Here is an 18,006-nt window from a genome sequence, read left to right as displayed (position 1 = left end):
GCCCACAAAGTTGTGCTGTAGACATCATAAACTGGCTGCGCATGACTTGGGCACATTTGTGGGTGAGACAGACAGGTGGTGTCCTCCCAGTAACTAAATATCATCTGCTAGAGAATTACACTTCCCTTATCATCCAATACCTCCCATCCCAAAATAGATTAAACAAGAGCACAAGAACAGGAAGACACCCAAGTCTTGCAAACTGCTCATGACTGCTTAAGAAATACAAGAAGACTTGAGGAAAAGTTGCTTAGGCAGAAATTGGTAATGTCACAGCAGAGGTAGCTAGAGGAAACATATGGCAGGTTGTTCAGTTGCATACTGCCTGCCTGCCAGGATCTCAAAACATTTATCATGTGAACCTTGATCGTGTATCGTTTCACACTTTTGACAGCATCGAAATGTGATCCTCAAGAGGTCTGACCATGTGGGAGATTTGACATTGAGCTGAAAGGACAGCAGAGCACTTACCAAAATGTGCATCTATACACAACCTGTCATATTACATGTGATTTGATTGACTGATGTCTGCAAGAGAAATCCCAAAGTGTAATTTCACAATGTGTGCCCTATACATTTCTAAAATGAACAATATATCACCCATGACAGCTGATTTAGCTGTGTTTCCACCTCATATATCTCCATCTACTCTTGTGGCGGTTGCTTTGATAATGGACTGAGGGTGTATTTTCTATGTCCTCTATCTATAAACACTGAATCTTCTATGAGGTTTGACTTTTTAATTTGTCTCTCCGACACCACATTGGAAAGGACTTTTGCTCCGGTTTTGTAGAAACTAAATGATTATTTTCAATATGGGCTGATTTGTCATAGCAAACTAAGAACTGGGTTTGTGTGTCAATCGATTTGAATTAGCTGGAGTCTCTCCCATTTAGTTTTATCACAAGTGAATTGCATGGGATGTTCAATATAGTAACACTATATTGAAGTAACACTATATTGAAGGTAGATGCTTCATTAACCTTATAGCAGAGAGAAAATAGCTCACCATGAGCTATTATGCATCACTATCTATTAATTGCATTATAGCCAACCTATTATTTGTTCATAACACACTGCTAACTTACAGTATATCCACATGAATATTGAGTGAAATTGTGGAAGCATGAGTGAAATTGTGGAAGCATGGGGTATGCTCTCCACACCAAATCTTACAGATAAAAATACGACCAGCATGCAATGTCACGTAGAGCACATATCTGATCTTCTAAAAGGGGAAAATGAAGTGTATTCGCCCAATCATGCTTTTACACTATGGGAGAGCTTACAGTCCTTCTCAGTTACCATAGAAACCAACAGGTAAGTGGTAGAGAAGTGCTTCTTCCTCCACAGCATGATACCCCATTCTCAAAACAGTGACCTACAAAAAGACGCCCACCGCCGCGTGGAGGCCATCGCCAGGCATTTCGGATTGGCTCTCCTCCGCCTCTCACTCTATGGGGTGTGTGTGGAATAAAGGCAATGCTGGGGGGGATGTGTTTTTTTTATTTTAAACAATTAGTAGGTGGATCAGCTTTAATATTGCAAATAGATTTTGGCTTCTAACAATCTAATAGTCTGCATCATTTCCAATCCAGCCATATATATATATATATTCCTTTATTATTTTCCCCTAACCCTCCCACCCCTCCCCTAATTGGAGTAAACTAACAGACAACAACACTTAGGCTTCTACTTCCAGCTTATACATACTATATAGTGCATTCTGACTTCTTCAAGTATTCAGACTTCTTGACTTTTCCACATTTTGTTAGGTTACAGCCTTATTCTAAAATGTATTAAATTGTTATTTTTTCTTAATCAATCTACACACAATACCCCATAATGACAAAGATAATTACTTTTTCAGAAATTTTTGCAAATGTATTAAAAATAAACAAACTGAAATATGACATTTGCATAAGTATTCAGATACTTTACTCAGTACTTTGTTGAAGCACCTTTTGTCGTAATCGTCGTAATGATCGGACCAAACTGCAGCGGGGATGTGAATCATCTTCTTGATTTATTAAAGAAATGAACACTGAACAAAAGAACGACGAAAAACAGTCCTGTAAGGTACATAGACTATACATGGAACAACCACCCACAAACACAAGAGAAAATAAACCCACTTAAATATGGCCTCCAATTAGAAGCAACGATAACCAGCTGCTTCTAATTGGAGGTCGTTCCCAAAACTAACATAGAAATAGACAAACTAGAAAACCCACATAGAAATAGAAAACATAGAACATAAACCAAAAACACACTAAACAAACACACCCCTGCCACGTCCTGACCAAACTACAATAACAAATAACCCCTTTTACTGGTCAGGACGTGACAGTACCCCCCCCCCAAAGGTGCATACCCCGGATGCACCTGAAACAAAAATGAACAAAACAATAACCCCAAAATAAAGGGAGGGAAGGGAGGGTGGCCACTGTCACCGACGGTTCCTGTGCTACACCCCCCCTTCCCAAACCTCCCCCCACAGAGGTGGCTCTGGCTCCGGGCTTAATCCCCACTCTAACCTCTCCACCCCTGCTGAAGGCTCAGGGCTGTAGCCCACCGCTGAAGGCTCTGGGCTGAAGGGCGACTCTGGCTGCGCCGGACGGGCGGGCGACTCTGGCTGCGCCGGACGGGCGGGCGACTCTGGCTGCGCCGGACGGGCGGGCGACTCTGGCTGCGCCGGACGGGCGGGCGACTCTGGCTGCCTCGGACGGGCGGGCGACTCTGGCTGCCTCGGACGGGCGGGCGACTCTGGCTGCCTCGGACGGGCGGGCGACTCTGGCTGCCTCGGACGGGCGGGCGACTCTGGCTGCCTCGGACGGGCGGGCGACTCTGGCTGCCTCGGACGGGCGGGCGACTCTGGCTGCCTCGGACGGGCGGGCGACTCTGGCTGCCTCGGACGGGCGGGCGCCTCTGGCTGCCTCGGACGGGCGGGCGACTCTGGCTGCCTCGGACGGGCGGGCGACTCTGGCTGCCTCGGACGGGCGGGCGACTCTGGCTGCCTCGGACGGGCGGGCGACTCTGGCTGCGCCGGACTGGCGGGCGACTCTGGCTGCGCCGGACTGGCGGGCGACTCTGGCTGCGCCGGACTGGCGGGCGACTCTGGCTGCGCCGGACTGGCGGGCGACTCTGGCGGTTCCGGACTGTGGGCCGTCTCTGTCGGTTCCGGACTGTGGGCCGTCTGTCGGTTCCGGACTGTGGGCCGTCTCTGTCGGTTCCGGACTGTGGGCCGTCGCCGGAAGCACTGGACGGGGCACTGTAGCCGGAAGCTCTAGACGGGGCACTGTCACCGGAAGCTCTAGACGGGGCACTGTCGCCGGAAGCTCTAGACGGGGCACTGTCGCCGGAAGTGCTAGACGGGGACTGCGCACTGAAGGCCTGATGCGTGGGACTGGCTTTGGAGGCGCCAGACTAGCGACACGCACCACAGGGCTAGTGCGAGGAGCAGGAACAGGACGTACTGGACTGGGCAGGCGCACTAAAGGCCTGGTGCGTGGGGCTGGCTTTGGAGGCGCCAGACTAGGGACGCGCACCACAGGGCTAGTGCGAGGAGCAGGAACTGGATACACTGGGCCTTGACTATGCACTGGAGGTCTGGAGCGCACAGCCTGCACAACCCGTCCTGGCTGGATTGTTACTGTAGCCCGGCAGGGGCGGAGTGCTGGCACAGGGCGAACTGGGCTGTGCTGAGGCAAGATGGCTGCCGTGCGTAGAGCAGGCGCAGGGTAGCCTGGGCCCAGGAGACGCACTGGTGGCCAGATGTATTGCGCAGGCATACTTCTCCCTGGCTGGATGCCCACTCTAGCACGGCACCTGCGGGGGGCTGGTATCGCTCGCACCGGACTGTGCGTGCGGATGGGCGAGACCTTACGCACTTCCACATAGAACGGTGCTCTCACCGCCAAACGCTCCCCATAATAAGCATGGGGAGTTGGCTCAGTTCTATTGCCTGACCTAGCCAATCTTCCCGTGTGCCCCCCCCAAAAAAATGTTGGGGTCTGCCTCTCGCACTTGCCACTCGGTGCGTATAACGCCTCGTAATGGCGCCGCTCCGCCTTGGCTGCCTCAAGCTCCTCCTTAGGGCACCGGTACTCCCCAGCCTGGTGCCATGGTCCTGCCCCATCCAGGATCTCCTCCCAGGTCCATGACTCCTTATACTCCTCCTGGTGCTCCTTCCTCCGCTGCTTGGTCCTCTTATGGTGGGTGGTTCTGTCATAAGCGCCGTAATGATTGGACCAAACTGCAGCGGGGATGTGAATCACCTTCTTGATTTATTAAAGAAATGAACACTGAACAAAAGAACGACGAAAAACAGTCCTGTAAGGTACTAAGACTATACATGGAACAACCACCCACAAACACAAGAGAAAATAAACCCACTTAAATATGGCCTCCAATTAGAAGCAACGATAACCAGCTGCTTCTAATTGGAGGTCATTCCCAAAACTAACATAGAAATATCAAACTAGAAAACCCACATAGAAATAGAAAACATAGAACATAAACCAAACACCCCGAAACACACTAAACAAACACACCCCTGCCACGTCCTGACCAAACTACAATAACAAATAACCCCTTTTACTGGTCAGGACGTGACACCTTTGGCAGCGATTACAGCCTCGAGTCTTCTTGGGTATGACGCTACAAGCTTGGCACACCTGTATTTGGAAATTTCTCACATTCTTCTCTGCAGATCCTCTCAAACTCTGTCAGGTTTGATGGGGAGCATTGCTGCACAGCTATTTTCAGGTCTCTCCAGAGATTTTCGATTGGGTTCAAGTCCGGACTCTGGCTGGGCTACTCAAGGACATTCAGAGACTTGTCCCGAAGTGACACCTGCATTTTCTTGGCTGTGTGCTTAGGGTCGTTGTCCTATTGGAAGGTGAACCTTCGCCCTAGTCTGAGGTCCTGAGCACTCTGGAGCAGGTTTTCATCAGGGATCTCTCTGTACTTTGCTCTGTTCATTTTTCCTTCGATCCTGACTAGTCTCCCAGTCCCTGCCGCTGAATACAGCCCCACAGCATGATGCTGCCACCACCATGCTTCATCGTAGGGATGGTATTGACCAGGTGATGAGCAGTGCCTGATTTCCTCCAGACATGACGCTTGGCATTCAGGCCAAAGAGTTCAATCTTGATTTCATCAGAGCAGAGAATTTTGTTTCTCATGGTATGAGAGTCCTTCAGCGGGCTGTCATGTACCTTTTACTGAGGAATGGCTTCCGTCTAGTCACTCTACCATAAAGGCCTGAATGGTGGAGTGCTGCAGAGATAGTTGTCCTTCGAGATGGTTCTCCCATCTCCACAGAGGAACTCTGGAGCCCTGTCAGAGTGACCATCGGGTTCTTGGTCACCTCCCAGACCAAGGCCCTTCTCCCCCGATTGCTCAGTTTGGCCGGACGGCCAGCTCTAGGGAGAGTCTTGGTGGTTCCAAACTTCTTCCATTTAAGAATGATGGAGGTCACTGTGTTCTTGGGTCCCTTCTCCAGATCTGTGCTTCGACACAATCCTGCCTCGGAGCTCTAAAGACAATTCCTTTAACCTCATGGCTTGGTTTTTGCTCTGACATACACTGTCAACTGTGGGAACTTATATAGCCAGGTGTGTGCCTTTCTACATCATGTCAAATCAATAGAATTCTCCACAGGTGGACTCCAATCAAGTTGTAGAAACATCTCAAGGATGATCAATGGAAACAGGATGCACCTGAGCTCAATTTTGAGTCTCATAGCAAAGGGTCTGAATACTTACGTAAATGAGGTATCTGTTTTTTATTTTTAATACATTTGCAAACATTTCTAAAAACCTGTTTTCGCTTTGTCATTACGGGTTATTGTGTGTAGATTGATATATTTTTTAATTTAATCAATTTCAGAATAAGTCAAGGGGTCTGAATACTTTCCGAATGCACTGTACATTTTATGGACACAGTATATTATGCGTTAGTTATCTTCTTGTTATTTTTAGTCCCACCTTTCAGCTCCCATCAACCCCTCCAATCTATCACTGAACACCATCCAGTTTTGATTTATATTTGCCAGATATTTTTCAACTGTGCTGTGATGTTTCACAAGTTCTGAACCTTTCTATTCTCATAGTTTCTACAGACTGTAAATTAAAGATACAATTTTTTGCTAAGAGTATTATTATATTATTGATCGATTGACTATGACTTTTCAGACCACCCAGCAGTGCTATTTGCAGAGTTAACTCCAGGTAAATGTTGCAGGGAGGATGTGTTTTTGGGTTTGTTTTGACAGCCATGTGAAACACAGTAAACACATAGAGGAGTTGTCTCCAGGCTTTGTCATTACAGATGCCCTCTGGGATGGCAGGCTCTGTCTGCTGTTGGTTCTTCTGTACCCGTCCCCCTCTCACTCTCTGTCACAGCTTGCTACATGTCCCCCAGGAATGTGGCCTTCTAAATGCCGGAGAGTCAAGGAGGGAGAATGGCACATTTTTGAACAAAACCCACATCCTTTTCCTTCGATGCTCTCGGCATCTTTGTAGCTTCATCCATTGTCGGTTTTAAATAGCGGTCTTTTGAGTGACCAACCAGACAGGCTGATGGCGATTGTTTTTATTGTTGAACGCAAGGCTTTTCTTCAGGGTGAAGCATTTTTTTTTAGGCTTTTCTAAAGGATTCTCAAAATGATGTGTCGTGCAAATAATTGCTGTTTGAACAAGACTTTTAGTTTGTGATGGAGGATGCAACTTGCATGCTTTACTTTTCAGAATGTGGCGGTACAGTATGTGAGCAGGACCATTGGTAAGTGTGTGTGTGCCTGTGTGCACGCATGCATGTGCGCTTGTGTTTAAGTGTGTGTGCACAGGCACAGGGGAAGGTAACGCTTCACTCTGGTAACGCCAAGAAGGCAGAGCACATTTTTATCTTGCCAATAGAGAAAGTGCAGCAGGCCCAAACCCAGTGGCATCCTCCAAAGGCTATACATCTCTCTCTCTCTCGCTCAGCTCAGCTCAGCTCAGCTCAGCTCAGCTCAGCTCAACTCAGCTCAGCTCAACTCAGCTCAGCTCAACTCTGCCAAGGCTATGTCATTTGAACTGGGAGATACACAGTGCTGGCTGCATGGGGATGATAAGCCTGAAAACGTATAAATAGAGAAATGGATGAAGATGTCCAACGGGATCTTTTATGGTAATCGAGAACATTGGCTCCCATGGTCATGTGTAAAGTCAATGACTGGCCTCTGTTTTAGGAGTCTGTTCCTGAGGAATAAAACATTATTGGTATTTACAAATATTGTCGCTCCTTATGCCCCCAAAATAAGAACATACATACCTCTACACGAACACACAGACAAAAAGCTAAGTACAGAAAATAGCGCTCAACAATTAATCTCCTATTCTGCAATTACCATATTTTCCAGCTGACGAACTCATAACATACATGCACACTGCACCTTATTGTCGATTTCTGAAATCGTTAGGAAATAAAAAAATATGCTTCACATTACAATTTCTGCACAAAATTATCCTATCAAGAAGTTGATTGCAAGATGTTACTATGTCGTGCACCGGAGGTGCTTTGGCAATCAATGTTTTTTCACTAGTTTCTTTCTGAGGCTATAGAGTATGGAATATTGCCACGGGTTTATACCATAATACATTCTCAATGTTTACAGCTCACCTACAGTGCTGTGCTCCGTTTCCAATCTACAGACAGATAGTCCCTCACTCAAGACCAAACCAACATTTGCCAATCACATGGGCCATGACATCCAGCCAAAGCTTTTGATATGGTAGACCATTCCATTCTTGTGGGCCGGCTAATGAGTATTGGTGTCTCTGAGGAGTCTTTGGCCTGGTTTGCTAACTACCTCTCTCAACGAGTGCAGTGTATACAGTCAGACCATCTGCTGTCTCAGCCACTGCCTGTCACCAAGGGAGTACACCAAGGCTCGATCCTAGGTCCCACACTCTTCTCAATTTACATCAAGAAATAGCTCAGGCAGTAGGAAGCTCTCTCATCCATTTATATGCAGATTACATTTACATTTAAGTCATTTAGCAGACGCTCTTATCCAGAGCGACTTACAAATTGGTGCATTCACCTTATGATATCCAGTGGAAATCAGATGATACAGTCTTATACTCAGCTGGCCCCTACCCGGATTTTGTGTTAAACGCTCTACAACAAAGCTTTCTTAACCTTGTTCTGAACACCTCCAAAACAAAGGACATGTGGTTTGGTAAGAAGAATGCCCCTCTTCCCACAGGTGTGATTACTACCTCTGAGGGTTTAGAGCTTGAAGTAGTCACCTCATACAAGTACTTGGGAGTATGGCGAGATGGTACACTGTCTTTCTCTCAGCACATATCAAAACTGCAGGCTAAGGTTAAATCTAGACTTGGTTCCCTGCATCGTAATTGCTCCTCTTTCACCCCAGCTGCCAAACTAACCCTGACTCAGATGACCATCCTACCCATGCTAAATTACGGAGACGTAATTTATAGATCGGCAAGTAAGGGTGCCATTACCATTCTGCCATCAGATTTGCCACCAATGCTCCTTAAAGGACACCACACTGCACTCTATACTCCTCTGTATACCCGTCGCAAGACCATGGTTGATGCTTATTTATAAAACCCTCTTAGTCCTCACTCCCCCATATCTGAGATACCTACTGCAGCCCTCATCCTACACATACAATACCCGTTCTGCCAGTCACATTCTTTTAAAGGTACCCTAAGTACACACATCCCTGCCTCACTCCTCTTTTCAGTTCGATGCAGCTAGCGACTGGAACGAGCTGCTAAAAACACTCAAACTGGACAGTTTTATCTCTTCATTCAAAGACTCAATCATGGACACTTACTGACAGTTGTGGCTGCTTCAATGTATTGTATTGTTGTCTCTACCTTCTTGCCCTTTGTGCTGTTGTCTGGGCCCAATAATGTTTGTACCATGTTTTGTGCTGCTACCATGTTGGGCTTCTGCCATATAGTGTTGCTACCATGTTGTTGTCATATTGAGTTGCTACCATTCTGTGTTGTTATGTGTTGCTGCCATGCTATGTTGTTGTCTTAGGTCTCTCTTTATGTAGTGTTGTGGTGTCTCTCTTGTCGTGATGTGTGTTTTGTCCTATATTTTTATTATTATTATTAAATCCCCGCCCTCGTCCCCGCAGGAGGCCTTTTGCCTTTTGGTAGGCCGTCATTGTAAATAAGATTTTGTTTTTAACTGACTTGCCTAGTTAAATAAATAAAATAAAAGACTTACGAGAGGCTCTTCTCCAGCCGTCCGCCCGTGGAGCCAATGATCTCCCCCAGAGTGCAGAAGGTCTGACCCAGGAAGTCCTGGTGCAGAGAGCCTGGGTTAGTCATTTGACACGTCTGACAGCCAGGCAGTTCACAGTAGTACATTACATACAATGCTTTATCATACATCCCACATGGCAGGTTGAAAGCTAAGTGATACAAATCAAATCAAATGTTATTGGTCACGTACACATATTTAGCAGATGTTATTGCGGGTGTTACGAAATACTTGTGTTCCTAGCTCCAACAGTGTAGTAGTAACTAACAATTCACAACAATACACACAAATCTAAAAGTAAAAGAATGGAATTAAGAAATATATAAATATCAGAACGAGCAATGTCGGAGTGGCATTGACTAAAATACAGTAGAATACAATATATAGGTACATATCATATACAAAGTGGCTGAAGACATTGCAAACTATTGTTATACTGAAACCTCAACAATTAAACATGGGCATACAGTGTGTTATCAAAAAGGTTAAAATAATCAAATCTAGTAGGTGTATCTTATAAACCCGATACATCTCATTGTCCAAAGTTGTTTTTTACCAAGCTAACATTTCAAGCTGGGGTTACATCTGTCCACACAACACAGAGAAGCAGATGGGGACATTGAGAAGCACAGACATGGCAAGGCACATAAAAACACCGGCACAAGAACAACAACAGAGCTCTGTGTGCGAGTTCGCTCTCTGACACACACCATTATGCTGTTTCAAAAAGCAACTAGCCTACGGTAGCTTTGGCTTTGAAGTAGTCTCTCAAAGTGCTTTAGCTGAGCATTTGATATAACGGGATGGCTTAATGATACTATGGTTGACACTATGGTTGATTGGAGCAACAAAAAAAACACAGATATTGGACAAGTGACAGCAGAAGTACAGAAAAACACAACAATCTCACATCATGAATGGCTGTCTCTAAATGCAAATAAGGAAACGATACATAACATGCCATAATGACTGACATTACAGCTGTAAATGTATTTACTAGTTGCATCAATACTAACCTTCTGTGCTCCCGTATTTTGTTGAGCAGAAAGGCAATAGAACACAGTCAGAGGTCAAATCTAGAATATAATATTGTAGACTATTGTATTCATACAAAGACAACAAGCTTCCTTCTGATAATTATCCTTCCTCTGTACTGTCAGTATTGAGTCACGATGGCATAATTAACAACATGACATTAACAACATGTTTTACACTGTGTGGGGAGACACTTACAAATTTAGAAATATTTGAACTTCTGGAGTCCACATTGTATCTGCAAGAAACCAAACATAGTTAGGTATAAATCACTTAAAATGACAACATCTGTGTGAATAACCAGTGAGCTAGGGAAGTATGTCCTTACCTAACAGTTTAGGTATTGGATACTGTACGTGTCGTCCTGAACTAAATGAGCAAATCAAATTATCTCTAAATTAACCTTAACATTTCACAGGGACGTTTCTGCATGAAGGAGGGATACACAGCAGAGGGGCTGAGAGTATTCTCTTTTGGTTGCGTCCCCAAATGGTACCCTATTCCCTTTATAGTGCACTACATTTGACCAGAGTCCATAGGACTGTGGTCAAAAGTAGTGCACTATACAGGGAGTAGAATACGATTTTGGATGCAGCACTTGTCTCCCAACACGAGAACATCCATTGACTGTTGGACTAGTCAACATCCATTGACTGTTCCTGAATCCTATTCACTGTGGATATGAAGGCAATCCTCCACCTTGGGCTCAGGGCTTCGATGCTTGCTTAACCATTCCCTTGCTCAAACTCGCTTGTTTTCATTGGTTCAATGTTATAGAACATTATTGAGTCCCATCATTTGGGAGTTATCTGTTTGTCTGTAGCGTGACTGTTATGCTGGAGTAGACTGATTGATTATTTGCCCTTTGTAAATAAAAAATGAATATTGACCCTGTTAACACCTGAGTCACACTCATTGTTTGTAAGAACTTTGTCACAGCGCAGAACAATTGTTTTTACATGGCATATAATCAGACATTTCAAATTCACACAATTGCAATACATAAACACTACCATTCAAAAGTTTGGGGTCACTTAGAAATGTCCTTGTTTTTGAAAGAATAGCAATTTTTTTGTCCATTGAAATGACATCAAATTGATCAGAAATACAGTGTACACATTGTTAATGTTGCAAATGACTATTGTAGCTGGAAACGGCAGATTTTTTACGGAATATCTACATAGGCGTACAGAGGCCCATTATCAGCAACCATCACTCCTGTGTTCCAATGGCACTTTGTGTTAGCTAATCCAAGTTTATTATTTAAAAGGCTAATTGATCATTAGAAAACCCTTTACGTTAGCACAGCTGAAAACTGTTGTTCTGATTTAATGAAGCAATAAAACTGGCCTTTTTTAGACTAGTTGAGTATCTGGAGCATCAGCATCTGTGGGTTCGATTAGACTCAAAATGGCCAGAAACAAAGGACTTTCTTCTGAATCTCGTCAGTCTATTCTTGTTCTGAGAAAGGAAGGCTATTCCATGTGAGAAATTGCCAAGAAACTAAAGATCTCGTACAACGCTGTGTACTACTCCCTTCACAGAACAGCACAAACTGTCTCGAACCAGAATAGAGAGAGGAGTAGGAGGCCCCGGTGCACAACTGAGCTAAAGGACAAGTACATTAGAGTGTCTAGTTTGAGAAACTGATGCCTCACAAGTCCTCAACTGGCAGCATCATTAAATAGTACCCGCAAAACACCAGTCTTAAAGTTAACCTTGAAGAGGTGACTCCGGTATGCTGGCCTTCTAGGCAGAGTTGCAAGGAAAAAGCCATCTCTTTCCAGTATCTGTGTTCTTTTGCCCAATCTTAATCTTTTCTTTATATTGGCCAGTCTGAAATGTTTTTTTTCTTCGCAATTGAAGAATAGTGGGACAACATTCCACAGGCCACAATTAACAACCTGACCAACTCTATGCGAAGGAGATGTGTCGCGCTGCATGAGGCAAATGGTGGTCACACCAAATACTGACTGGTTTTCTGATCCACGGCCCTACTTTTTTTTTAAGGTACAGTATCTGTGACGAAAAAAATGCATATAGTGGCAAGAAAAAGTATGTGAACTCTGGAAATACCTGGATTTCTGCATAAATTGGTCATAAAATTTGATCTGATCTTCATCTAGGTCACAACAATAGACAAACACAGTCTGCTTAAACTAATAACACACAAACAATTATACGTTTTCATGAATTTATTGAACACATCGTGGAAACTTTCACAGTGAAGGGTGAAAGAAGTTATGTGAACCCTTGGATTTAATAACTGGTTGACCCTCCTTTTGCAGAAATAACCTCAACCAAATTTTCTGTAGTTGCGGATCAGACCTGGACAATGGTCAGGATTAATTTTGGACCATTCCTCTTTACAAAAACGTTTCAGTTCAGCATTATTCTTGGGATGTCTGGTGTGAACTGCTCTCTTGAGGTCATGCCACAGCATCTCAACCGGGCTAAGGTGAGGACTCTGACTGGGCCACTCTAGAAGGCGTATTTTCTTCTGTTGAAGCCATTCTGTTGTTGATTTACTTCTGTGTTTTGGGTCATTGTCTTGTTGCATCACCCAACTTCTGTTGAGCTTCAATTGGCGGACAAATAGCCTAACATTCTCCTGCAAAATGTCTTGATAAATTTGGGAAATAATTTTTCCGTTGATGATAGCAAGTGGTCTAGGCCCTGAGGCAGCAAAGCAGCTCCAAACCATGATGCTCCCTCCACCATACTTTACAGTTGGGGTGAGGTTGATGTTGGTGTGCTGTGCCTTTTTCTCTCCACATACAGTGTTGTGTGTTCCTTCCTAACAAAACTGTAGTGTCATCTGTCCACAGAATATTTTGCCAGTAGCGCTGTCGAACATCCATGTGCACTTTTGTAAACTTCAGATGTGCAGCAAGGTTTTTTGGACAGCAGTGGCTTCTTCTGTGGTCAATTAAGGTCACAGTTATGAAAACTTAGGACACTAAAGAGGCCTTTCTACTGACTCTGAAAAAAACCCAAAAGAAAGATGCCCAGGTCCCTGCTCATCTGCGTGAACGTGCCTTAGGCATGCTGCAAGGAGGCATGAGGACTGTGCATGAAGACTGACCGCAAGGAGGCATGTCCTCGCAGTGGCAGACCACGTGTAACAACACTTGCACAGGATCGGTACATCCAAACATCACACCTGCGGGACAGGTACAGGATCGCAACAACAACTGCCCGAGTTACACCAGGAACGCACAATCCCTCCATCAGTGCTCAGACTGTCCGCAATAGGCTGAGAGAGGCTGGACTGAGGGATTGTGGGCCTGTTGTAAGGCAGGTCCTCACCAGACATCACCGGCAACAACGTCGCCTATGGGCACAAACCCACCGTCACTGTACCAGACAGGACTGGCAAAAGGTGCTCTTCACTGATGAGCGGGATCGATTTGGAGGTGGACGGTCCGCCATGGTCTGGGGCGGTGTGTCACAGCATCATCGGACTGAGCTTGTTGTCACTGCAGGCAATGTCAACGCTGTGCGTTACAGGGAAGACATCCTCCTCCCTCATGTGGTACCCTTCCTGCAGGCTCATCCTGACATGACCCTCCAGCATGACAATGCTACCAGCCATACTGCTCGTTCTGTGCGTGATTTCCTGGAAGACAGGAATGTCAGTGTTCTGTCATGGCCAGCGAAGAGCCCGGATCACAATCCCTTTGAGCACATCTGGGACCTGTTGGATCGGAGGGTGAGGGCTAGGGCCTTTCCCCCCAGAAATGTCCGGGAACTTGCAGGGGCCTTGGTGGAAGAGCGGGGTAACATCTCACAGAAAGAACTGACAAATCTGGTGCAGTCCATGAGGAGGAGATGCACTGCAGTACTTAATGCAGCTGGTGGTCACACCAGCTACTGACTGTTACTTTTTATTTTGACCCGCCCTTTGTTCAGGGACACATTATTCCATTTCTGTTAGTCACATGTCTGTGGAACTTGTTCAGTTTGTCTCAGTTGTTGAATCTTGTTATAGTCATACAAATATTTACACATGCTAAGTTTCTTGAAAATAAACGCAGTTGACAGTGAGAGGACGTTTCTTTTTTTGCTGAGTTTATAACAACAGATTAAATAAATTAAGTAAAGTATCACGGGGAAAAAGGTGGAGAATGGGTGAGTTGATGAGCGAAGGGGAGAGAACGATGCATAATTATGTAATCACTAATTGTGAATGAAGAACATGGTGGGCCATTCTATTGTATTGATCTCGCTATTCTAATTATAATCTAAAAATAGTGTACCCTATATCAGTTCACTAAATCCAAGCAGTCTTATCAGTCTACTCTGGCCTACTTGGAGTACACAGGGAAAGTGTGCTTAATTTACAATGGAGAGAGGAAGGGACGACAAGCCGTTGACAATACTACGCGCCGATTATCAGCACAAAATGTTATCACTGAGAGAGCAGACCCTACATCTCAAGCAAAAAACTACATTAGCAACGCACTCACCAACTTTCGATGTTTATGTGACATGGACATGCTCTATAACTGATGCCATTGCGTCAAGACGCACACCATGTGAGCCCAAGCTGACCATAATAGACTATTTTTGACTGCTGTCACATTGACACTTCTATTCATTATAATGGCAGCATTGCGTTTGTGATGCTTTTCACTATTTATCAAGCACACTTGGTGCTTCTAATGATGTTTAGGCTGCTGATGTTTTCATCAAGTCTTGCTGACCATGCATCTTGGTGGTTGGGGTATTTTTGTGTGTGTGTGGGGGGGGGGGGGGGGGGTCGTTTTAAAAATAAGCTGTTACCGCTTTCCGACACATATGCTTTCTATTTCATAGTTGTAACAAAGGCACTCCACTAATAAAATGTATTGAACACTTAAATGTTGGTGATTTTAGTGGCTTTTTGTTTTTACATATAGCCTATATTAACATAAAGTAATGACAACGCTATTGTGTTATTTGAAGAAGAAAATAAAATGTATTCTAATGTTACTTAAGACCTTCATGAACACAACCAAAATTATTATTTTTGCGATAGCATACATGAAATGGATTAATTACACTGTTAGAACGTTGCAGTCAGAATGACTGCTCATTAGCTTGAAGGGGATCCCTTGAGGTATAGCGGTTAGAGTGTTAACTAATTCGTTTCAATATAATTGTCCAACAAAGACCTGGAAAGAATGCCTGAAAGGTGCATGTTCTACACTTTGCGCACATAGCCCGCTTGCTCTTTTATGAACTCGGCAGTTGCTCATGTTTCTTTGACATTAATTTAACCAAAATCATTAACATTATTCACTGTACTTTATATGGTAGAATAAAAAGAAAAGGATAGTCGATACGTGAAGATATCATATTGCCCACATTGATAACACAGATTTTTCAATTCATAAATACATTTCTCTGTTATGAGAGAGAGAGAGAGAGAGAGAGAGAGAGAGAGAGAGAGAGAGAGAGAGAGCATGCAATGCATGCTTACAATTTCAGCATCTTAGTCTGTATGACATTTTTTCTCTTCACATATTGGCCATTAAAATTCTTCCAACCCACTCAGGCCTTTGTAGCCTAACGGCTGGGGAGCATTCAAAAATAATTGTATGGAGCAAAGCAATCAGGATGTTGTCTTGTTCACTTGTCAGTTTGTTACCTAAACAGATCATATCTATAGCCAACCAATTCATGGGTTGTCATTTAGGCTGCATAGCCAATAGTCATTTAAGTGTTCATTCATGCTGTGGTGCTGTGATTGTCTTTTCAATAGGCATATGAGTGAAGGTATTAACAACACATACAGTACCTTTTCTCTTCTGTGTCTTTGATGTGGTGCAGCATTCCATCGTTCACCTAATTTCAGTAGCCTTAACAGTTCCATTGCCCCATCTGTCGTACCACATTTGTTGAGAAGCTGTCCCGTAGTCTATAGAATTTTTTTCATTGCCATTTCCACCGTTCTCCTTTTCCTGGTTATACAGGAATCGGGTAGCTTCTTTTGCTGATTTTAGAGTGATGTCTCTTTCATTCCATTTAACCTGCAGTTATGCAGGGTACACCAGAGAGAACGGGATTCGTTTTCCACATAGCTTTTTCTTTATGGGGGTCGAATTCTCTGCGTTTCATGTAGTTACAGATTGTACACCAAATAATGTGATATAACCAAAGATTTTTGTTATCGATTACTGGACTTACCAGATTTGCCTACACAAAACGTTGCCATAGATTTTTCAACTAACCTGGAATTGGCGATACCATCTTCGTTCTCGATTCGGCCAAACATGCATCTTTTAAAATGTCTGGGTCCAGTTGCAGGTGGTTCGTTTGAATTTAGAAAATGCTCTAATATTAAAATAAATGTTTTGCTCCATGGAGTAATCCAACAATGTGTACGCCGCCATCTTGTCTATTTAAAATCTTCTCTCATTGATTGAGACAGGTGGGTCCACCCCAAAGTGCCGCATGTCATGAAATAGAAGAGATGGCTGCATACACAATGTTAGATTACTTCATGGAGCAACATCAAATGAAACCCCCTCAACTGGACACGTACATTTTAGAAGATACATTTGGCAGAATCAAGAACAAAGATAGTATTGCCAATACCAGGTTAGTTGAATAATCTATGGCAACGTTTTGTATAGGTAAACCTGTAGTGCCCAGTAATGGATACCAAATATCTTGGTTTATATCACATTATCTGGTGTACAGTCTGTAGCTATGTTTCATGTAGAGGTCTCTGCTCATGTTGGCATTGATGTAGGTCCGATGGCCCTCATACATCAAAGGTCGGACTCCTGACTTTTTGGCTTGGATGACCAGTTGTAGAACTCTATCTTTGTCCCTATAGTTAAGGAACTTTGTGATGATGCCCCTTGGTCATGTCCCCTCTCAGGCCAATCGTTCAACGTGCTCGTTGGATTGTGGGAACCTGTGTGAAGTTCTCCTGTCCAAATAGTTGTGGTATTACCTTTTCCAGGAATTCTTCCATTCCGCTTGTTCCACAGCTTTCTGGGATATTTTGATTTGAATTGCAACTGAAGTCTTCCATCCCGTTTAATCTTTCAGTAATGATGTATTTTTGTTAATCCGCGGTTTTCTTTACATGGTTAACCCAGTTTCGGCCTCCACATTTTGAGGTTCAATCATACAATTATGCAGTTGTATAATTCTGCCACGAGCAGCAATGCAGATATTGGGATGAGCGAGATGTAAGATTTAGCTCTCACACAGCCACACAGTTTAGACGATGTTCAGTTTAGAAAGAAAAAAAACAAAGCCTACTGTATATCGTTGACTACATTAAAGCTATAATGGCACCTAAGTAATCTTTATCTAGATCTGGAATAAGATGTGGGGTGGCTTACCAGCAAAGCCAAGTGGATGTAATGACAGCACATAATCACTGTGATAAATTAAAAGGCTTGAGCTGGATCTATGATTGGCCAGCCCGTTATGGTGGCTCCCTGAATGACAACCTGTGAGAAGGACTGAGGGACTTGGCTACCCTGTGATCTGAAAGAATAACAAGGAAGCAAAGAAAATACTTGAAACAGATCATTATAAATTGGTCCTATGTATAAATTAAAGGTTTATTTTAGCTTCTAGCCTAGCCAGAATTATTATATTTTTATCAGATATGAAATTAGAAGATAGAATTGAATACAACATTACAGTATATAATTGAAAAGCATCAATCTG

At 44.0% G+C, this 18,006-nt stretch overlaps 1 protein-coding gene across 2 annotated transcripts in view; it reads right to left on the bottom strand.

Annotated features, from left to right (window-relative positions):
* LOC115169011 (copine-9) overlaps positions 1-18,006 on the bottom strand; it is a 108,342-nt gene that overhangs the window by 39,425 nt on the left and 50,911 nt on the right. Inside the window, exons 5-7 of one of the 2 annotated variants that reach the window (XM_029724612.1) lie at positions 10,528-10,567; positions 10,311-10,313; positions 9,259-9,335 (exon numbers count right to left, since the gene is read on the bottom strand). In XM_029724612.1, the coding sequence (XP_029580472.1) occupies positions 9,259-9,335; positions 10,311-10,313; positions 10,528-10,567 (120 nt within the window). The remainder of the gene's footprint in view (positions 1-9,258; positions 9,336-10,310; positions 10,314-10,527; positions 10,568-18,006) is intronic. The other variant, XM_029724613.1, reaches the window with a different exon arrangement.

This window comes from Salmo trutta, chromosome 30 (assembly GCF_901001165.1).
Source record: "Salmo trutta chromosome 30, fSalTru1.1, whole genome shotgun sequence".
NCBI lineage: Eukaryota > Metazoa > Chordata > Actinopteri > Salmoniformes > Salmonidae > Salmo > Salmo trutta.
This window is presented reverse-complemented; position numbering and strand designations above follow the sequence as displayed.